At 41.8% G+C, this 23,991-nt stretch overlaps 1 protein-coding gene and 1 non-coding gene across 5 annotated transcripts; one reads left to right on the top strand and one right to left on the bottom strand.

Annotated features, from left to right (window-relative positions):
- The first annotated feature begins 342 nt into the window (after positions 1-342).
- LOC116401077 (galactocerebrosidase) lies at positions 343-21,264 on the top strand. Of its 4 annotated transcripts, none has more exons than XM_031879298.1 (17): positions 343-530; positions 685-753; positions 828-891; positions 1,944-2,057; positions 2,386-2,525; positions 8,879-8,917; positions 12,411-12,541; positions 14,954-15,109; positions 15,479-15,603; positions 16,470-16,597; positions 16,809-16,898; positions 16,984-17,073; positions 17,170-17,314; positions 17,736-17,916; positions 18,604-18,767; positions 19,399-19,475; positions 20,135-21,264. In XM_031879298.1, the coding sequence occupies exons 1-17, from the start codon at positions 390-392 to the stop codon at positions 20,279-20,281; spliced, it is 2,001 nt and encodes a 666-aa protein (XP_031735158.1). In that variant the 5' UTR covers positions 343-389; the 3' UTR covers positions 20,282-21,264. The 4 variants fall into 4 exon arrangements, with proteins under 4 accessions (XP_031735158.1, XP_031735159.1, XP_031735160.1 ...); XM_031879299.1 differs by lacking the exon at positions 12,411-12,541 and adding an exon at positions 9,130-9,257; XM_031879300.1 differs by having other exon boundaries at positions 18,604-18,649; positions 20,135-20,258.
- Positions 21,265-22,390: 1,126 nt separating this feature from the next.
- LOC116401078 (U2 spliceosomal RNA) lies at positions 22,391-22,572 on the bottom strand. The gene has a single exon (XR_004213966.1). It is a non-coding gene; the product is annotated as a U2 spliceosomal RNA (small nuclear RNA).
- Positions 22,573-23,991: the final 1,419 nt, after the last annotated feature.

The raw sequence follows: 23,991 nt of genomic DNA, 5'->3' as shown, positions 1-23,991 counted from the left end.
CAAGGAATCATCCCAGGCCTGTATGACAGAGAACGTGCTTCACTGCAAGAGAGGGTTAAAAAAGCCACAGCAGTTTGTCTAACAACTGACACCTGGACATCCAGTACCACCAGAAACACTACTGCTTTTGACCACAATGACCTCCAAAATCAACACAAAATGTCAGTTCCTTTCATAGACATCTTCAAAGAAACTTGATCCAAGAAAAAAAATGATAGTTTGTCATATTTTGTTATCTATTTCGAAAAAAAACCTGAACTAGTAAAAAAAAAATAAAAAACAAACCGGAGGTGGCCTTGGAGATCACGTGAGTGCTCAGCATCGCAGTCACGTGATAGACAAAATAGTACACATCAGCCCGCGCGCACCGCATCCAGCAGTCTAGCAGGATGAAGCATAGAGAGCTGGCGGCGGTAGCTCTGATTCTGGGTTTGTCGTCGACTCTGTGCTCCTCTCAGACTTACGTCCTTACCGATAAAGAGGGCCTGGGGAGAGCTTTTGACGGAATTGGAGGTTTGAGCGGCGGAGGGGTGAGTTAAGTCCGTTTATATCTACTTCCTGGTAACGTTACGATACTGTCCGCAGAAGGACGTAAGTTAAAGTTAACGTTAGCTGCCTGCATATTTATGTTACGCTATCGTTACTCTTTTTGTCATGTAATATTTGATCCACTTATTCCTTTAGGCGACGTCTCGGTTGCTGGTGAATTACGCTGAGCCTTACCGCAGCCAGATATTAGACTACCTCTTTAAGGTAGGACCCGCGAGCCGTTCATTCACTGCAGCCTTCACTTCTCCACAAGTAAAGCCGCTCTGCTTCTGTTTCAGCCCAACTTTGGAGCCTCTCTGCACATACTGAAGGTGGAGATCGGAGGAGACGCTCAAACTACTGGTGAGTGATATTGTTAACACTACAAATAATGGATACACTTGCAAAATCCCACATTTAAGGAGGTGGACGCTGAAAAGCTTTTAATTTTCTCTTCAAAACATTTCCATGGATTTCATTTTCTGTGACTGGACTAAGAGAGCACTAACATTTACTGGATCCTATGTTCCCTAATGTATCCCAAAATATGCTGAAAATTGCTAAATGAGTGTGTTTCACATTAAATACACAAAATAATATCATCATGGTAATATAATTAAAAGAAGCAAATATAAAATGGATAAAGTATTAAAGTGATAAAATGTAAACAACGTGGGGTTATGTTCCTGCATGCTGTGTTGGAGAGACTTCTAGATCATTTACTAGTGCAGGGCCCGTTCACATCACATCGGTTCAGAACGGCCGACTGCTTGACCCGCGGTGCTGCTGCTGTTTGCAGCTTTCTTGAGAAAGTCTCATACAAACAACTTCACACTCAACATTACACTTCCTTAGGCCTTGAGCAATACACCTTTTATGACATGGCTGCATCCCCTAGCAATGCTGGAGAATAAGCGTCATTTGGGTGCATAAGTTCTGTTTCTTAATTTGTTCTTGAATGTAATGTGGTGAGCGACGGAGAGCCAGCTGTACCCAGCATGCCGTTCAGAAGTTCAGTCAATAGGGGGTCCCCTTTCAATACATTACACAGTGTGTACATAATACACTCCTAAAATATATATCCAGTAGATCTGAAGAGTTTGCAATCGTCTCTGCACGGATGAACGGTTGTTGAGAAAAGGGAGGACAGACTCAGACAGACAGAGATCCCTATTCCAGTGTGATTGTAGTGAAACTGTATTGTTTTCCATCTAACTCATCCTTACTATGTTCAGAACAACAGACCTCTTGACAGGACACCAGATGTCATATAGTGTATTGTGACTGCTTTGATATTCAAATAGAGAGATGAAAGAAAGTGTTCTGCATCAGGGCCCTGGATAAACCCTGGATCCTTAGACGACATACTGAGAAACAGGTTCTTTTTGTGTTATCTCATGATTTTGACATTCCAGATGGAACGGAGCCGTCACACATGCACTATGAGAACGATGAGAACTACTTCCGAGGGTACGAGTGGTGGCTGATGAAAGAGGCCAAGAAGAGGAACCCAAATATCACACTCATAAGTAAGAAAGAACAGTGTCGTTACTTCTGCTCTAAACTGCTGGAAGCTCAAACAAACTGCTGGTAAAAGTGAGATCAATTATTGATCTAAATATGACTTCATTACCTCTGTGAATGATATCAAGAAAACCTGGTTGGATGCATGATGACTTTTTACAACGCGTCATTCATTAGCGGTAAACAGGGCTGATGGTAAATGTGGTCTTACTGTCCACTCAGACAGAAATCACTGTATTGTCGAGGCCGTTAGTTTGACATTGGTATTCCATTGATGCTACACAATGCATCTTCGTCTTCGTCTTGCATGTGTCTGTTGGTGTCTTCACGTAGGTCTACCCTGGGCATTTCCTGGGTGGGTGGGCCATGGTAAGAACTGGCCCTATGACTTCCCAGACATCACTGCAGCATACGTGGTGAACTGGATCCTCGGAGCCAAGCAGTACCATGACCTGGACATTCAGTATGTTGGGGTGCGTACTCGTTTACTTTGAATCTCATTCATGTTCTAGCTCCACACTGCAAAGTAGAACTGCCTTTTTTATCAGATCATTCCAAACCTTCAACAGAGGACATAGTTGTCTGTATGAGATTAATGCAGTTAAAATGCAGAAATCAAAACTACGGTGTTTGTGTGTTAAAACTGTCAATCACAGTTTATAGACTAACTTCCTGGTTCTGCTTTAACATACTTACTGGAATTGTGAGCTCACAGGATTCCTGTAGAATGACATAATTGACATTCCATATGTGCTCTTTGTCGTCGTAGTAGAGCCATTGGAGGAAGTGTATAAAAATGATAGCACCTGGGTTGGGGTGATATTCTGAGAAAGGAACTCTGACACTGTGAATGCTTGAGGCTCTATAAGACATTGTGTATCTCTAAACTCTCTACAGATTGGTGTCTGTATGTCGTCACAGTTGTCCACAACTCTACTGTGACAGCTGTGACAAAATTCCAGCAACCCAAAAGTCGAATAATGAAGATATTTCCCTCACAATTTATAGTGTTTTTTTATTTATCCGGCACACAGATAACATGTGTGGGGTTTCCCTGTAATCCCTGACAACTGCTTGACTAAACATGTGATGCACAGATGGTGAAATGTCCACTGCAACAATCTTCTTCTCTACAAGTCCAGAATGTTTTTCTGTTGGGCGTGAAGAACTAAAAGAGACAGTTCAATCATAGACTAACTTGATAAGCTGCATATGTGCATGCTCCTATATAGTGCGTCCATGTGCATGGGAGAGTATTTTTCTATAAAGCATGGCATTTTTACCATTATGTATTAAACTGTACAGTATTCTGCTGCCATCATGTAAAACAAAGCAAAATGTGACGTTGCAAGTGGTTTTAAAGCTGCACTAATCAATATGTTTATGTTAAAGATGGGGTTGGTAATCTTGTTTTGATTACATTCTGACAGCAATCAATCAAATGCTCAAACGGTCCAATCATTTGATTCGGCACCAATGAAATGATTGGATGGTGTACCTGCCTGTCTACCTACCTACCTTTGCGTATTCTGCCCGTGCACTCATTGCTCGTTACCGAAGTCTTCCACAAGCTGCTAGCTCAACAGCTGTGAGTGCTAACAGCAGCCATGTTGGTTGTTTATGTTCACAATGATAATTGTGGGGGAGTGTCTTTGGAGCGAGGCCTGGTGGGACGGGCTATCAGGGTTGCCGACTTGGTGACTTTCTTGTTACTTCTTACGACTGAATATAATGCAATACCTTTTATTTCAATATATTGGGTAGGTAGGTAGATAGAGGTCCCGCGCGTGCAAATCAAATAGCCGCGCACATTTATTACTTTTGCGAGCGCTCTCGCATCACTCCGAGCAGAATATCGCTGCTCGCGCAAGCAAAATTGCAGCCTGCGAGGAGAAAACCATGGTTTGAGCGTGAGGGGTGTCCCCTAGCGCGCGAGCGACTACTATCACTGCTCTTCTGCTCGCAAAACTTTCACCTGCTCGCTTACGAGTATATTTTCTTTTTGACCCTAAGTGGGTGGACCCAGTCACCATTGCATCACTAGATTTATTTGGTTACAATCCTCGTCTTTGGATTGGCTGGATATCACTCTGACACAGACGCTCCTATGCCACTGAACACTACTTCACTACATCTCAGAGGTATAATGTACTTTACTGACACTACAAATCTACGATGATCTTATAGAATATGATGCATTGCTGTAGATTAAACTAACCAGCAGTATGTAAAGGAGATGAAAACATGCAGCATAAACGTTAATGCAGTAATATACACTCACCGGCCACTTTATTAGGTACACCTTGCTAGTACCGGGTTGGACCCCTTTTGCCTTCAGAACTGCCTTAATTCTTCGTAGCAGAGATTCAACAAAGTGTTGGAAACATTCCTCACAGATTTTGCTCCATATTGACATGATAGCATCACACAGTTGCTGCAGATTTGTCGGCTGCACATCCATGAAGCCAATCTCTTGCTCCACCACATCCCAAAGGTGCTCTGTTGGATTTAGATGTGGTGACTGTGGAGGCCATTGGAGTACAGTGAACTCATCGTCATGTTCAAGAAACCAGTCAGATGATTTGAGCTTTGTAACATGGTGCATTATCCTGCTGGAGGTAGCATCAGAAGATGGTCCACTGTGGTCATAAAGGGATGGACATGGTCAGCAACAATACTCAGGTAGGCCGTGGCGTTTAAACCATGCTCAATTTTGTACTAAGGGGCCCAAAGTGTGCCAAGAAAATATCCCCCCCACCATTACACCACCACCAGCAGCCTGAACCGTTGATACAAGGCAGGATGGATCCATGCTTTCATGTTGTTTACGACACATTCTGACCCCACCATATGAATGTGGCAGCTGAAATGGAGACTCATCAGACCAGGCAACGTTTTTCAATCTTCTGTTGTCACATGTTGGTGAGCCTGTGAGCCTGTAGCCTCAGTTTCCTGTTGTTAGCTGAGGAGTGACACCCGGTGTGGTCTTCTGCTGCTGTAGCCCGTCTGCTTCAAGGTTCCACATGTTGTGCGTTCGGAGATGGTGTTCTGCATACCTTGGTTGTAACGAGTGGTTATTTGAGTTACTGTTGCCTTTCTATCATCTCCAACCACTCTGCCCATTCTACTCGGACCTCTGACATCAACAAGGCATTTTGGTCCACACAACTGCCGCTCACTGGATATCTTCTCTTTTTCGGACCATTCTCTGTAAACCCTAGAGATGATTGTGCGTGAAAATCCCAGATCAGCAGTTTGAAATACTCGGCACCAACAACCGTGCCCTGTTCAAAGTCAACCCGTTGGACCAAAGAGCCCCCCACGGGGGGCTGTTTTAGAGTGTGCAGCATTCAGCGTGTAGTAGAAAGCATTTTTCATAAAGAAATATGATTATTGCTCCAGACATATTAAATATCGAATTAACGGGAAAAGTCCGAGCAACATCATCATACCAGCCATTGTAAACACTGCAAACACAATTATACATGAACTAATATCATATCTAGAAGATTTGCCACAATTTTGGCCAAAAATCGACGACCTATGCTCACTCTATGGCTCTCTCTCATCACGGAGCAGGATCGCACATGGCGGATGAACACATGCAGGAGGGGCACGATTCGACCCGGAAACGCACAGCGGCGTCCAAATTACTCTCTTTCAAACCGTTCAAAAGTTATGGGTATGCATGCCAACATCAGCCGCAGTTCACGAGAAAAATAATTGGGTAAAAAAAAACTTACGTTTTCACGGTTTTGGCGATGAAAAACGGATTTATTCGAGCCGATTTCTGCACAGCTCTGCCCGCCATGTTCTGCTGCATGTCTGTGAGTGAGATCAATGCGCTGGCGGAATGAATTACAAAATGGCAGACGATTCTGTCGGGTGGAGCAATCCATGTAGAGAGGGGGGTTCGCCCAGCATTTTGCGATTTTTAGTCAGTAAACAGACCCGGATACGATCAAACACTCCTGCATGGATCCCGCATCTAAAAATGTCTCACACGAGTAAATCGGCTTTACCAGGGTCACATAGACACACATTATGAGCCATTTATTGTTATGAATGACAGATATGACACATCATAACTGCTCAAAATGATTCAAAATGGTGTCAAACTGATTTATTAGGATTATTGAACACTTTTAGTGATAAGAAAAGTGAATATATAGTTGATATTTAGTTATATAGTGTATAAAATTAGTACACAGCAATGCAGCAGCTGGTTCCAAAAATCAAAATTTTGATTTTTATGACCATTTATGCTGGCCTGCTTCACTCAATCGAAGTAAAATATGTTGTGGGGACATGTAAAATGTGTTGTTCTATGTCTGTGGCGTAGTTTTAGGCTTGCAGCTGCATTATTTTTTTTTTTAAAAGTTCAATACAAGTGCTTTTTTTTCAGGCGAACCTAGAAATTTTTCAATTTGAGCTGTGCCATAAGTGTATCAGTTATTAACCAGTAACATATACACAATATTTACACAATTCAACACATCTCACAAGTGTTTCCAGTATTCTAGCATCAAAATTATTAAAATAGACCTTGTAGTTAGAGCTTGGGACTCTCTTTAGTATGGGTATGCAATTTTCGAGCAGAGGGCTAAAAATAGGGCTAGGTACCAGAAGGTTTAAATCCCCTTTCTTCCCCATTCTGATGCTCGCTTTGAACTTCACCATGTCTAGATGCCTAAAAGCATTGAGCTGCTGCCATGTGATTGGCTGATTAGCTACGTATTTGTATTAACAAGCAATTGAACAGGTGTTCCTAATAAAGTGGCTGGTGAGTGTATACTGTATCCTAAAACATCAGATATAATAGTAAAACACTGACGGGGAACATTTTACTGCACGGGTACTTTTACTTTCAGTACTTAAAATCTTCTGGCTACGAGCGCCCCCCCATTTGGGGGGCTCTCGGGCTCAGCACCCCTGAAAATATTGTTCGGAAAATAGCCTTATTGTTCGCCAGTATTGTGGATTTGTCCATTTTTTTTTTCCGGATTAAACAGCAACGTATGGGCAACACTATCGTATAAGTCACTTTTTACACACTCCAAACACAACTATAGACTACTAATATAAGCATCTAGAAAATGTGGCATAAAAGCATGAAATCCTGGGCATAAACCGCCGCTATGTGTACGGCAAATCAATATTTGCACCCTGATGCTAGCGGCTACCATGCGTTGCAATGCATTTTATAGCATTGGCACACGTGGCCAAACTCATAAATACCTTCGGTTTTTCTCTCTGTCGAAGCAGTAGACAGCTGTGAGTGGACAAAGGTGCCATCGTACTGCCCTCCGCCGAAAACAATCATGGGTGTTTGGTCCGGTTTTATGAAAAATGAGTACAATAACGTCGCAGATCATCCGTTTCAAAGCTGGAATCATTCTTGCCAACTGCATCCTGTTTACTTCCGAGCTGTTTCCAGAATAAGAGCGGTCAATCCAGCTTGGGCGAGCGGTCAGACTTCCGGCGAGTGGAAATGTACGCTCGGGGATACGCGGCACTTCTTGCAACTTTACTGGCTCAAACGTCTGTCAATCAACACCCGCTTTTACACCCGCCTTCCTGAGACGCTGACGCGTCTAAGGAGGGCTCATTGACTGAAATCGAGACCTCTGTACTCGGACCTCCTATTATGCTGGCCTGCTTCACTCAATCTCAGTAAAATTAGCTTAGAGAGACCACAAACCTGTTGTGCTATGACACAGGAGTATTTGTAGGCTTCACTCTGCAATAATTCCAAAAAAGTGTTCAATGAAAGTGCTTTTTTTTTTTTTTTTCAGGCGAACCTGGAACTTTTTCAACTTGAGCTGTGCCATAAGTATCATTTATTAACCAGTAACATATACACAATATTTACACAATTCAATGCATCTCACAAGTGTTACCTGTATTAAACCATCAAAATTATTAAAATAGACCTTGTAGTTAGAGCTGTGGACTCTTGAGTATGGGTATGCAATTTTTTGAGCAGAGGCCTAAAAATAGGGCTAGTAGTGCTGATTATAACATACTTGACTAAGGTTTTGAATGCAGGTATTTTACTCGTAGTAGATTGCTTCATCAGTATGGTATTAGTACTTTTACTGCAGTGAAGGATCTCAATAATGTTTCATCCACTAATTTCTTGTGTTGGGCAAACAGTTAATATAGAAACAGTGGTTCCTAACCATGGCTCCAGATCCTCGACCGGGTTAGTTCTTGCTCATCGTATGTACAACTACATTATATCTGTTAAGTTCTGTAAACACATCAGTATGATTAGATATGATCACATTATGTTTTAATCAATGAAGTGGTTTGACTATCAAACCCATTGTATGTAATAGAATGATGGAGTGAATTTAAATCAATCTCTGCAACTTGACTCCAGTTTATTTACAAATGAAACACAATTGAGTAATTGTATTTCAAAACCCTATTCACGTGCTCACTTTCAGGTTTACCTCAATATAAAGTGGTTTAGATCATCTGGATTACTTGTTGGCTTGTTTACAACCTGTCTGAGCTTGTGACTGCTTGTGCTTCTTGACCTGCATGACTTTTTTTAGCGACTTCATCAATACAATAAAATGTTATGCTAACCAATAGGAATAATGGCCAACAATATGGCAATATGACACAAGTAGTAGTAATAAACTGGAATAACTTTACAACTAACTTGGGGACAATGTTCCAGTAAGTGTAGGTGCTGTTACACCATGCAGCTCTAAAGTTCACATGTACCCCTTTTGCATGAAAAAGTTGAACATATAATGCTGCTTGATAGATTTGTTGTTTGCTGTGTAACTAAAATTCACTTTCTTCCTTTTAGATTTGGAATGAGAGAAACTATGACAGCAAGTACATCAAGGTAACCCTAACCTATCTTTTAATGCCATCTCATTCATTTCACTGATACATGTGCATTATGGGTAAGCTCAGCCTAAACTGTAAATTAAAGGAGAAAAACAGCCACCAACATTGAGTCCTGTCCCACGTGAGAGATGCATTTTAAATCTCAGTGGTCCAGTTGTAGCTTGACTTTTAGCTGGGTTGCTCTGAGAGCATGTCTTTGTTGCCAAGGTGCTCCGGAACACGCTGGATAAAGTTGGTCTCACCGGTGTTGGCATCATCGCAGCTGACGGCGATTGGAGCATCGCTAATTCTATGCTCGTTGACCCCTACCTTAATGAGTCTGTTGAGGCGATTGGGTGAGTACAGTTGGCTCGATGTCACACTCAGAAGTCAGTCATTTGATCCAATGCCAGTGCAATCACAATGTAAAGGTGTGGGGTTTCAACCGCGTGCTGCGAGTTCACCGAAGGACAATGTAATCCCCAACGACTGATTGACTAAACATGTGATGCACAGATGGTGAAATGTCCACTGCAACAATCTTCTTCTCTACAAATCCATCTGCTGTACTTCCTCAAAGCTGAATGTTTGTGGCTGTTTTTCTGTTGGGCGTGAAGAATTAAGAGACAGTTCAATCATAGACTAAATTGATAAGCTGCATATGTGCATGCTCCTATATAGTGCGTCCATGTGCATGGGAGAGTATTTTTCTATAAAGCATGGCATTTTTACCATTATGTATTAAACTGTACAGTATTCTGCTGCCATCATGTAAAACAAAGCAAAATGTGATGTTGCAAGTGGTTTTAAAGCTGCACTAATCAATATGTTTATGTTAAAGATGGGGTTGGTAATCTTGTTTTGATTACATTCTGACGGCAATCAATCAAATGCTCAAACGGTATCTGTTGCGAGACTGTAACAAGCTCGTCCAATCATTTGATTCGGCACCAATGAAATGATTGGATGGTGTACCTGCCTGTCTACCTACCTACCTTTGCGTTTTCTGCCCGTGCACTCATTGCTCGTTACCGAAGTCTTCCACAAGCTGCTAGCTCAACAGCTGTGAGTGCTAACAGCAGCCATGTTGGTTGTTTATGTTCACAATGATAATTGTGGGGGAGTGTCTTTGGAGCGAGGCCTGTTGGGACGGGCTATCAGGGTTGCCGACTTGGTGACTTTCTTACTAGATTTATAAACTGTTGGAGCTAGTGCTGCTAGCTACTAATGTTGCACGGTGTATCGATACTAACAAGGTACCGCGGTACCCATACGTTAAAAACGATACGATTTTGCATATTTGTAGTATCGATACTTCATTAAAATAGCGCGATCAGAGCGCACTCACTATTCCACTCCCTGTCATGCTGCCTGCACGTCTGTTTTACCGTTCAGTCGAAAAAACGACAACACGGAAATATTCTCGTTTTTCGTTTCAAACCAAAAACGGAAAAACAAAACCAAAAACGGAAATGGTGGTCCATGTACGGTCCCCACTGACATACAGAGACCCGTCTGCGAAACCTGTTTCAAAGCCACACAGACCAAGGGAGGCAACACGTCTAACATGGCAAAGCACCTTTCAGACAGACACCACGAACTTTTCAAAGAGTTCAAAGAACGACAGGTAAGCAAATGTGATTATAAACATGAACACCCCCAAGCTCACCAATATACAGCTAACACGAGTAGCCTTAGCCTAGTTTGACGACGAGCCTATATAATCATGAGGTCACAATGCACACAAAAGTGTACTAAATGAAACAATTGATGCAAAATGGCTACATGCTGGTGGATCTTGAGCTAATTATTTTAATTTTTAGTTAAGGAAAAATAATCATTCCATGAATTAAGATAAAAGATGAAGTGAAAATATCAAACTCACTATGCAAGTAAATGAAGCATTGTTTATCCACCCACTCTCACAGACAGTCAGACAGATGCCAGCAGAGTCGGCAGCAACACAGAGACAGAGTTCCCTTCCAGCTGTGTTTGACAGCCAGCGGAAATATGAGAGAGACTCAAAAGATGCGAAGAGGTTCAACATTAATATTAATGCCATTTGTTAAGTGTTCAAAAAGCTGTGCAGGAACAAGCTGGTAAAAAAGGGAACCATACAGATGTTTTATTTATTACTATTATAGATAAATATACCAGTATCGTATTTGTGGTATTGTATCGAATTCTGATATTGTATCGTAAGTATCGGGTATTGTGATACTTATGGCAGGTATCGTATCGAAGTCATAATTTTGGTATCGTGACAACCCTAATAGCTACTTTCATTAGAGAAGAGTTGGCAACACTGGGCTGGGTTTTTAGGTTGGATGGTTGGACAATTTTTATAATCTAGCTTACTCTTGATAGTTTTTCAAGATAACGAACCGTAGATTTAACAGAGGATCAAATTACTACGTGTGATCTGATATCCATCTTTGCATATCTGCCTTTGCTCACCGAATACTGTATGTGTACATTTGTGTTGCATGGTTCATATAGGTCGTGGTCACGTGTTATAAATGGTACTGTACAATTTATTTCAAAAGGTCATTCAGATGATGGCTGTCTCGATACATTCTGTCGCCAGTCATGTAAACTCTAACGTGAATAGTAGCCGTACACACAGTGTGGCTCTCTGGTAGCAAATATAGAGAGAGCATCTTTGACAAAGATGGACTGCAGACTGATCTGACCTCTCGTGTTTGGTGATAGGATCACGTCTCTGGTTATGAGAGTTAAACAGGGTGCGATTTAGCGTTTGCTACCCATACGTAGCAGGGTAGCAAAACGCTAGCTCACCAGATGTCTTCTAACTGGAAAACGTGTTTACAAGTTTCCTTTACTTACACTATACTCATTTTGCAATTTTGTGTTGAAAAGACAAAAACAGTGTTTCTTAAGTGTGGAGTAACTTGAAATCATGTCCCCAGATTAAACTCTGGGAAGTGCTTGATATTTAGCCTCAATAATCCACTCTACAAAAGGTTTTAGCCTCGATTAGTTTTAATTCAAGTTCGAGTTTCCAGCTCACAAATTATGTTCTAATAACTTAATTTTTCAATTGTAGTAGGCAGACGTTTTGTATAAAAAGCTGTTATAAACCAAATTCACACCACCCCCCCAAATGGCAGACACAGTTGGAGACGAGCTGGTGAACATAGTGGAGCATTCAGATCATTTTCTCAGTAGCTGGTGGAGACCAAACCAGGAGAGTGAATATTAGACATTTGTCAGTTTCCCAGAAAGACTACAACAAATGAATGAATTAATAAATATGATAGTCCACAGTTCAAACACGTTAGCCATATCAACTTAATCAGATGACGATATGTCAGATGCTTGGCTGGCTGACCCAAGTGACCAAAAAAAAAAAAAAAGTACAATCGGCTTTAAAGTCCGTTCTCTTTATTTCCAAAGTTCCAGTTTTACATGGTCGCAGCAAGTACTGCTAAAGTCTGTGTGTTCCTCTGCTCTCTGTCTTCCTGTGTGACTGTCACCGGCTGTACCAGCTGCTGCGGTACACTCTGGATAAGAGTGGTCTGGATACAGTCAGGATCATAGCCAGTGACAACCTGTGGGAGCCCGTAGTCCTGTCTCTGCTGCTAGATCCCGAGCTCAGCAGAGCCGTAGACGTGATAGGGTAGGACCATCGTCTGCATGCACAGCCTCTGTTGTCAGCTTCTTGTGAGAATTGTCTCTAACACTGAGCCGTTAACAGGAGATGCATGTGCTGAATCTGTGCACATCTATAAAGACTTGGGAATATAGTATTTACCTGCATGGTGTGATATACATTACTAGCAATATTAATGTGCCTGTCATCTGCTGTGAGTGCATGAGCATCTTCTTCCATTTGTTTGTGTTTTTAAGCTACTAAAGAAACTGCAATCATATTGTCTGTTGCTCATTTTAATCACTTTTGTGTCAGTACAGAAATATCAAAGATATGTCTTCGATCATTTTGAAACAGTGTCTCCTTTTTATAGTTTGTTCACAGCAGTGACACGTTTATTTTTCAACTGTATAATGTGTATACGTATATAAATGTCCTGCTCTCTACATATGTGGATCCAAATTATATAGTTTCCGAATTTAAGGCATCCTATCGTTAATGCTTATTTGTGTTAAGAGAGAAATGTAAGCATATCGGCAGATTGCTTTTTGGATACCTGTCTTCATTTACAAAATAAGCACTTTGAAATGGCCTATATATTTTATTCATTTATTATCAAATCTTCTCAAAAAGGACTACAAATCTTAAGAAGCCTTTAGTGCCAACTTTCAGTACTTTCTGATGCCCATGTTGGTCAAAACTGATGGGAATCTATTCCCCTCCAGTATTAGCCAGACAGTATGGTAAAGTTTCAGCACATTGCAGAGTTTTTTCCAGATTGTTCTTGAGGCTGTGTGACACAGCTGCACTTCTCTATAAGTTTAATTTAAACCATCTGATTACATGTCGGTATGTGCTGAGTCACTGAGGTGTTAACTCCTACTGTATATTGTCTTCAGCAGTGCATGGCATGTTTTTTCTCTCTTTGTAATAAACAGGCTCTAAGTTATGAGTGTAAAGCGTGAAATGAATCACAGTGTGAACCATGACCTTTGAGAGCCAGGTGTTTTCCTTCTTAATATGTTGTATTGTTCTTTTTCTAGCGGTTGGCTAGTTGATTGGTGCACCACTATTATCTACCAATACCGCCATGCTTGAAACCCAGTAACTACATACAGTAGTTAGTAAAAGTTGGCTTTTGATATTAGTCTGTCTTTCTAATGTCTGCTCTAACATAGCCTATGAATAAGAAATGATTTGCTATTATATTGCTCAATCTAAATCTCGTACTTCACCCTGTCTCAGGAACAGACGACTAGACAGCTAGAGAGATGTGTTCAGGAAAAGCTGGCTGTTGAGATAGCAATGGCTACCCTTTGCTAAAGCTAAAAGGACTTAGTCATTTTCCTTGCTGTTATCTGCAATTGAAAATATTGTTGGGGTTCGATGTTTTCTCAGGGGAGACCCAGACCGCTGGACTTTCCAGTCGCACCAAAAATGAACTGGATCCGGTTAACAATCAAAAAGTATTTAATAAACAAGAGAAGCTATAACAGTTGCAAACTGAATTACTCTATCGATATCAATATGTCCCCAGGGCAGAGTTCTCATAAGGCCCACTAAATAGCCCAGCTCAGCTGGTAAACCTCCCAGAGTGGTAACGGCGCGAACTCTGGCAAAACCCTCTGGAACTAAGCCTATATTTAAAAGTCTCTGTCCAATAGTTCAAATGTCCAGTATCAGCCTCTGTGATTGGCCGAAATTCAATAGCCCCTCCTGGCTTCGGGCAGTTATCATCTCAGTGTTTGGATGAAGTCGTCCGGACTCCTCCTCCTCTGTGACCTGCTGGTCAGTTGTCCGTCCCTCTGTTCTCTGCTGCATCTCTGTAAAGTCTCACTCAAAATAATCCCTTTCTGACCCTCAAAACTATTCATACAGTGTTTTAATACCTTTAGTGACTATACTTCTATGGTTTAATACATTCAATGAGTAAAATACTGTAACATATAATATCCTCTACAAATAAGAATATTGTAAACATATAATACATTCCATCAGTAAATATTTTGTGACTTAACATATTTTGACATTCTTATTATTGTGACACTTCTACTCACCACTTGGGGTGTTATTAAATCCTATTAATAATGTGTTTAATATTTCTAATACTGAAATCCTCCACAATATGCATTTGGATAAACTGGCATCTGCGTATTTCAGTTTGCTATTCTACATAACTAAATGAGGCTTAAGTGAATCATGGTGGACGAAAGAAAAGCCCACAGCTCCTGCTAAAGCTAACTAGCTTAGCAAAGTATAGTAACTGCAATGTCAGCTTAGTGGAATTCACGTGATATGGTTAAGTTAAGCTTTTAAATGAGATTGTTTTCCATTGATATCTATTTATTTAGTGTGAGCTCAGATCTCTTCTCATACTGACCTTGAGTGTTGGTGTGACACTGAGGGACCTTGACCGTGTGTTGTTGGTGTGCCATTCAGGGCCCACTACCCAGGCACCACCTCAGTGAAGGAGGCCCTGAAGACACAGAAGAAGCTGTGGTCGTCAGAGGACTACAGCACCTTCAACGATGAGGTGGGAGGAGGCTGCTGGGCTCGCATCCTCAACCAGAACTACGTCAACGGACTCATGACTGCGTAAGTAAATACACAAGCAGCGCTTTGTGGTGGAACGACGTGCATTTTTGACCAAATGTGTTTTTTTCATTAGGATTGTAGAATTTCATCAAATGCTTTACTTGAATAACCTGAAATGTATGCTTGTAGGGAATTACTGAGCAACCATTTGTTTTTTATTAACTTATGAGAGAAAATTTAAAAAGGAAGTTTTTTGTACCCAGTTTTATATTAGTTTATTTTAAGCAAACATAAGAAAAACATGTGAAGTTTTACTTGTTGAAAAATCAGACGCCATGGTGGGGTAAGGAGTGACTGTAATGATGCAGTTAGAGCCTGGGTTAAGTCCCTGTGTGCAGCTGTCTGCTTGATGACTGGTTCTTCCTCCAGCACCATCTCCTGGAACCTGGTGGCCAGCTACTATAAGGATCTGCCATTCAGCAGAGACGGGCTGATGACGGCTGAGGAGCCCTGGAGCGGCAACTATGTGGTGGAGTCTCCTATCTGGATCACAGGTGAAACCCATTCATTTATAAAGTTCCAATAAGACAAATATGTTGCTTATTCACCCAGAGCAATTATTAGAGAGGGGATGTGTGCATACATCCAAATGCAGCAAATACCAAGGATCATTTAGCCTGGCTTTGAACAGTAACAAGGCACCAAACTGGGGGACCCTGTTGTATATCAATCCCTGTCTCTCTCCCCTCATCTATCTGTCTTCTGTCAAAATATCTGATAATTCATAAAGATGACAACCGGCACCGTGGGAACACATGTTTCTGTCCATGTTTACACTCACTACTGTCAGTCAGTGTCCCTGTGTCCTCACACACTGAAGCCACAAGGCCATGCTTCACACCCAACTCAATACCACTCCCTTGTTGCCTTTTATGAGATACCACTAGCAGAATTTGAGGGTGTACTAACGCACAGTGTACAAGGTTGGGTTAGCTATTCACATACAAAGCATTAAGGTCGAACCCAGTATTGAGATATAAATGTATAGTTTTTTTCTTTCCTCAGCACAATTTCTTTGACGATGTCTTTGTTTGGCGTCTTCCTTTTGACTCGGTATGAGTTACAAGAATATGCCTTCCTGTTTTTTCTATGTTCCACATATGTTTTGGAAACATGTAATTGGTCAAATGTTTGACATGACACAGAAATCTAACTCTACCTCATTCATTTGAACCTAACAGAGAAGCGATGTGATTATTCAGTCACATTTAGGAGTTTGATAGTGGACAGTTATGGGGCCTCTCTGACTGATTGTTTTGGCTCTTAAAGAAACAAATCTTTGTGAAAATGTTGGTCACGTGTTCTTTTTAAAAATCTTCGTCATCTGGAACAGTTTATTAACTGAATGTTTTCGTCATAGCCCACACCACACAGTTCACCCAGCCAGGATGGAGCTACCTGCAGACTGTTGGACATCTGGCACAAGGTGGAAGTTATGTAGCGCTGACTGACGGCAAAGGAAACCTCACTGTTGTCATAGAGACCATGGTAAGTTAGGCTTTCCTATTTAGATTTTGACTTTTTGCTTCCAAAGTTTTCCTCCTCTGCTTCTGTGTTTTAAGAATGATGTTATAAAGTTGTTACGGGTGTAGCTGAACAGAAAATACATGTTTAGCTTTCATGTTTTAAGCCTCTTGTACTATTTTACACAAAACTAACAAAATTCCTCTGAATGTTTTCTCCCCTGTTTCCTTTACAGACTCACGATCATTCAGTGTGCATAAGACCTCCGCTCCCTCCCTTCAATGTGTCATCCCAGAATGCAACTTTCCAGCTAAAGGGATCATTTGTAAGTTCCCCTGCGGTCTTCATCACACTGTTTACAATTAGCCAATGGTTCTTTTGTCTTATTCTAGGTGATTTATTCTTCCTAGGCCTCCATTAAGGAGCTCCAAGTTTGGCGGTCACAGTTTAACTTCAAAACGAAAAAGTCCTCCTTCTTTGAGAAACTAACTCCACAGAAGGTAAAAGATTCCTCCTACAAAAAAGCCTTGGCACCAAATAACAACTTGACCTTTTTTTTTTTTTTTTTTACACGTTTGTTTATCACATGATTTCAGCTTTTCGATGGATCATTGACTTTAGAGCTGGCTGAAGATGAGGTTTACACATTAACCACCATGACAACAGGGCAGAAAGGCAGCTACCCTGACTCCCCTCCCTCTGCTCGCTTCCCTAAAGTCTACACGGACCACTTTAACGTCCGTAAGTACGGCATGTACAGAACCCAAATATCATACCATTTTAATAGATTTATATCAGACAAGGACATGATTTCACTGGAACAAAGTACAACCTAAGTTATAGTACACATTAAGAGCAATAGATTATGTTTTTTCCCCAATTGAGGTGAAACCAGATAATTATATCCTTTTGGAAAGAATGGTATAAACAAAGACTAATAAAACGCAGGAACCAAAGTTTAATTCCGAAAATAATTGATTTGTAAAAAGTAATTTTAATGTTAAGTTAAGACAGGGCCATAGCGGAAACTATGAGCTTTCTCAAACTATTAATAAATATAATAACAGTTTGATGTAATTCTTGTATTTCCCAATGTACTTTATTCTGATACCTTCTTAACAGTCTCCATCCATCTTCTCTGCCTGTATGCGACCTCCTGTAGGAAACCCTCCCTTCTCAGAGGCTCCAGACTTCGCTGACCAGACGGGGGTGTTCGAGTACTACATCAACATGACCGACCCCGGACCTCACGTCTTCACCTTACGACAGGTTGTGACTGAGAGACCCGTCACATGGGTGGCTGATGCTGACCAGACCATTAGTGTCATAGGAGACTATCAGTGGTGAGGGGATGTACCTTAAAGTACCTCATAGTGTTTGTTTTCAGCACTGGTGTCCCAGTGACAATACATATGATTACTTAAAGTTACTATGAGGAACTTTTATGAAACAATCTTGATATAATGCTGATGCCTCTATTCGACCCATCTAAGTAAACAAGACCATCGGCAAAAAGATTGGCTATTTCTATATTCTCAATGCTTTTCACTTGTGACACCGGGTCAGATTCTGTTCCAAATCAGTCGAAATCATGCAGGTTGACCAGAATCTCCTTCAGCTCAGACCGTAGAGGGGCCTTCGTCACTATGGGCTGACCCAGATCCAGCTTCGCTGCCGCCTTTGACCTGCTGTCGGAGCTCCGGCAGGAGGTGGAGAGCTCGGCGCCCGGCAGCAGCGTCTCCTGCTCCGACCAGGGGAAGGGCTTTGCCTCGCTGCTCCGCCGGTCCCTGCTGGAGACCCAGGAAAGGAGGCACAGGACAACCAGAACCAGGACAGACTGTTAGACCCTGCTGCTGTAAAATGAGAAGTTTTCTAAAGGGACTCTGCTGCTCTCAAACACTACTGCTTTTGTCCACAGAGACCGTAAAACTCAATACAAAAAGACAGTTCCTTGTAGTAGCTTTAACTGTGTGAAATCCAGGAGCGTGCCAGAAGTCCATCCAACATAATAACACACTGTGATGTTACAGGGAGAACCTGACGGTGTCATGTGATGTCTTCATGGAGAGCGTGAAGGCAGGTGGTGTGTTCATAGCAGCCAGGGTGGATAAAGGAGGCCAGTCAGTCCGCAGCGCTAAAGGAGTCTTCTTCTGGGTGTTTGCAGATGGCACATACAAAGTTACCAATGATCTCTGTCAGTAGTATCACCCTCTGCTTCATACACATTTTATTATATCGACGAAAAATTTGGAAATATTTCAATGGGAAAATGTTCTCTGACTTTGGGGTAGACATTTAAAGATTACGGCAAGCAATATTCTATAATTCTTATTGTCAACAAAGGAGACCAAAACCAACAATGTGTTAGTTCTTCTCTCAATACTTTCTGAGGCTCTGAATACTTAAATATTTAAAGACGGCTCACAAATGGATGTCATATTTAAAAAAAGCCGAAGTGAATTCCAAAAACTGGCCACTCCAGTTTTTAGCACACGTTGCTGGGACAGGAGGAAATGGTGCATTTGTTGGGGACTATTTTCAGTGGCGGACTAATCCACATTTGGGGAAGTGAGTATGTGGGATTGCTTTAAAATGCCTGTCAATCACTGACTGCACATTTCCACTTGTCTGTGTTTCTGTCTTGGTTTTGGTATTTTAATGGAATTTGTTGACATTAGGAAAAGTACAGATTACCATAAAACTAGTCCTTTAAAGAAAATGAAAATAAAAAGTAATCTGATAACAGTTGTAAATAAAGATATTTTTGAAGATGTTGACTGACCTGAGTACATGCCATTCACTGTCTTGTTCTCTTTTGTGATCAGCTGGACAGACTGTACTTGCGGAGGGACTGTCTGGTACCCGAGCGTATGGTTGGCACACTTTATCACTCACTGTGGAAGTAAGTGGAGACTTAAGGTTCTTAATGTTTGGAAAGCTTTTACACTGACACTCCTTTGTGTCCAATTTATAAAAAAAAAAAAAAGTGGGCTTTTGGCAACTTGACATAATGATTAATATGTTGTTAAAGACCAAATAATATAGCAGCTTGACTGAATCCACATACTTTGAAGTCTGAAGAGTGCTCATGAAGACTTTGAGATTAGATTAGATTCAGTGTGATTAACACAATCGCCACATTGGATTCCTTTTGCTATCAAGCTAATTAATTGACATTGAAAATACTCATTAGCTGTTGTCCCACTTGAGTTTTACTGTAGTGAAATATTTAGAGTTATTTAGCGAGCTGATAGCTTTAAATGATTGAGCAGGTCACACTATAATTTCCATAATACAAAAAATGCACATAAACCTTGTTTTTGAGCAGTCTTGCTTAAACTCCATAGACTGACTCAGGTTTTGCTGGTTGCTCAGCTCAGTAGGAATTGACTGGACCTGCAGTGACTGTTGTTAATGTTGGTTACAATGTAATCCCATGATAACAACCTCTCAGCCACACCTGCATGTGACAAAGCAGATAGAGTCCTACTGTATCTAATGAAGTTGATAAGCATATGTAGTATTTCCTGTAACTTGTCACTGTGATTCCGCCCCCTGTAGGGTCAGTATGCGTCAGGGCTGCTGAATGGATACCCACTGTGGAAGAACGCTGTGGTACTGACAACAAAGAACGGCTGGGCTGCCATAGGAACGCACTCATTTGAACTGGCTCAGTTTGATAACTTTGCTGTGGTGGCAGAATATTGATTTAACTGTGAAAAAAATATTTACATTAAGATGTGAATATTTTGATCAATTTAATTTATTAACACATGAGTGTAGGGCTCTACTGAATAGTTTGAAGCTTCATTCATAACGTTGACATTCAGATTATTATTATTATTATTATTAATTACTTACGGAAACATTGTGGTCTCTCACAGACACACACAGCAGCACTCAGCCCTCGTCTCTGTAACTGCCTCTGTCCAAATGTAGTGTGATATTCTGCTTCAATCCATATTTGTTGGCATTTGGTCTTTCAAAAACATTTTCAAACAAGTGGTTGCTCTCCGGCTTGCAGCGCACAAAGGGAGGCACGCACCGGTGTCAACAGGACTGCTTAGCAACATTCTAACACCATAAATGACATCTATATCACCACAATAAAATCAAATCATGATTTGTCCTATCTTTTAGGGTGCTGACATTATAAAATGTGATGTCAGACAGTCTAAGCTTAATTCAAAAACATCAATGAAGGTGTGACAAGAATTAAGAGGAAATAATAGGCACATAATGTAATTTCAACACTTTCTGATATAATTGTAAATCAGTTTTTTTTAAGGAAGATTTAAAAATATATTTTAATGTTTTGCTTTGTAATGATCTAAAAATGGCTGAAATAAAAAATGTGTAAAATAAAAAGGGGTTGTTCTTATAGTTGTTTCATCTGGTTGATAAATAATTGGCTACAACATTCCCTTATCTAGATGTTGTGAAGAAATGATGAACACTGGTTGGACTTCAGGATGGAACTCAATTGGGGCCCAGGACAGATGGCCATGAGAGATTCAATCAATCAATCAAAATGTATTTGTATAGCACATTTTAAAATATAACACAGGTTGCCCAAAGTGCTGCACATACAGTAGATAAGCAGTCATACAATCAAAGACTGAATTAATAACAGTAAGTCACATTAAAATTAAGACAAACTGACACAAATCACACAAAAGTGCCGTTCAGATCAAAGGTGAAAGGCCAGGAAAAGAAATAGGTTTTTAAACGGCTTTTAAACATTGGTAAGGTGGATGACAACCTAACATGAAGGGGACGGTTGTTCCAGAGCTGAGGGACAGCAACAGAGAAGGACCGGTCGGCCCGGGTTGTCATTTTTTTTTTCGGAACAACTAAAAGCTGTTGGCGGAGAGATCTTAGTGAGCGAGGTGGTATAGGGCTGCTTCAGGTCAGACTGATAGACTGGAACATAGTGCTACAAAGGGCAGCAATTTTTCCATTTTGTCAATATAGAAAAATAAAACTGAAAATAAAACTTTCAATTTTGGTAAGCAGTGTGACATATTTCAATCAGGAGAGACAAGGGAATGATTAGTAGTTAACGTTTATTATGACAGATGATGCGTTCATGAGTTACACAGAAATTCTTTGGCGCTTGAACTCGACGGGGAGATTTGAGATCGAGTTATGATTGCCCTGAGCGGCAACAATATGAATCCCCCCTAGGAGTCCAGACACTGGTGGTGGTGGCTGGAGATGCTGATGGAGTGCTGAATCTGCGAAGACAGATGGTGGTAGGGAGGAGGACGGTTGCACAAAACTGCAGCTGGACAACTGAAAAAGGAGACAGCAGTAAGCTGATAGGCTAACGATGAGGGAGTGACGCTTGGCTGGGAGCGCCCAGCTGTTAAACAGCTGGGCATGTATGACGCCTCTGACAGTGACAGCCGGAATTGAGAAAGTGCCGCTAGTGATGGAGTCGTATTGAGAGAGAGAGAGGACTACAAGTCTAAGCGTACAAGGATAGTCTTCCTGACTGAACTTACGCTAGAACTTAATTTATAGATATACAGTTGCTACTTGTTCTAGATAACCCATGTCAGTGTGTTCTCTCCAGCCCATCTGCCTGTGTGTATTGGGGCCTCCTGCAGTGGGGAAGAGCACGGTGTCCAGACAGATCAGTGAATACTATAAACTCCAATACATCACACTGAAGGAGACCATCTCTGAAACCCAGTGGCGGGCCGTGGATTGTATACCTGGGCCTTCACTGCTGTCCTGCAGCTGAAACACAGCTACGGTGATTATTTGTTTTGTGTAAAAATGAAGCCAACACAACAAGCCGGGAGTGCGTCTCCTCTCTGCTCTGACTGCAGCTGCAATACCGGGTCAATGCGTGGAGTGAACAGAGCAAGCCCCTTTTTCATCTCCTGATGCTAAAAATCTTCTTACTACGTTATCCTCATATAGAGCATATATCAGATATTATACTGATAAGAACAGATTTTTTTTTTGTTTTTTTTTATTATCAAAATTCTGCACACAATCATACAATTTCAAACATACAACTTTCACATATTTTGCAGCATGAAACTTAATTCAATTTCACTACCAGTAACCAGAATTTGTCAACACAGAAAATACTAGAAAATACACTTATGCAAAGTCTTCAGGATTTGCGCATCCTCAATGATCATTCCTAAGTTAACCCAATTTCCTTTTCCATCTCGTCAGCCCAGGAAAATGTCTCTGAATTTGGCGATGATGTTGGTCTACTAAGTCCCTCGTATGCATCCTCCCCCAAAGGGGACGACAGCATGAGAAGGCCTGGGGGGAGATTGAAGCTCAGGCCCAACCCTTCTGTTAGTATGCCAGCTACTTTTCCCAAAGCCCGATCATCCATATCCCCTCCCACCTTTTGACCCGTGTCCCCATCTTTCTGCTCCTGGGCCCCTCCTTCCTCCACTTTGTCAGCGGCCCTTGACTTTTTATTGCTTACCCCCTCCCCACTCTCTCCTTGCTCTGTCGGGAGTCCTGTTCCTGCCTGCGAGCCTTTCCGTGCCCCTTGCTTTGATTTGGAGGGAGCAGGATCAGAAATGATGGCAGGAAAATCTTCCATGCTGTCCGTGGATGCCTGGGCCATTCCGTCTGTTCCGGCGATGCCCTTCACCTGGGGCGCTGCCTCCCCTTTAGTCCCCGACGTGTCGGCTCCGGAGCCCTCCTGTACCGTCCTCCCCCCGTCATTCTGTCCATGTGTTGTTCCCCTACTGGGCTCGCCAGCCTCAGTAGGTTTGGCAGCCTCAGCAAAAGTTTTCTTGCGGCCAGGACAGCCTCGGTACAGGTGGTCAGTTCCACCGCATCCATGGCAAGTCCTTGGCTCTGTGCACTCCTTGGCTGAATGCCCTGTTTGTCCACAGAAACGACATCTTGTTTCCCCACAGCCTGCCTCTGCATGACCTGACTGTCTGCACTTCCTGCAGAAAGCAGGTTACCGTGGGTAAAATAGATACCCTTGATCTTCACCAAGGCTGAAGAAGGCAGGTGGGTGTTTCAGGCCTCCTGGACCTTCTGCGTCATGATGCAGCAGTACCTGGAACTGCCGCCGTCCAGTCCAAAACCCCAGGGTGTCCTTTATATGTCTTGCAGCCGTCACCACCTCTCCATACTGCCCCAGGAATGCAGCTAGCGCCGAGTCATTTACAAAGGGGTTGTACATATGCACAGTTATTGTTCTGAAGTTAGGTCTGTTCAGGTTCAGTACTTTGTAGCCGGCTAGCGGCCTTACCCCTGCCTCTGCTCGGCAAATTTCAGCCACACTCCGGTAGATGTCCTCGGTCCTCAGTGTAACGTCGAACGCCTTCTCTTGCTGGTTCCACTGGATGCAGTGAACCTCCTCCACCTTCAGTTGTAGCTGCCCAATTATGACTTGCCTGCCGAAGAACTCTCTGGACTGCAGT

Source organism: Anarrhichthys ocellatus, unplaced genomic scaffold, assembly GCF_004355925.1.
Source record: "Anarrhichthys ocellatus isolate YVR2014 unplaced genomic scaffold, GSC_Weel_1.0 scaffold243, whole genome shotgun sequence".
Taxonomy (NCBI): domain Eukaryota; kingdom Metazoa; phylum Chordata; class Actinopteri; order Perciformes; family Anarhichadidae; genus Anarrhichthys; species Anarrhichthys ocellatus.
This window is presented reverse-complemented; position numbering and strand designations above follow the sequence as displayed.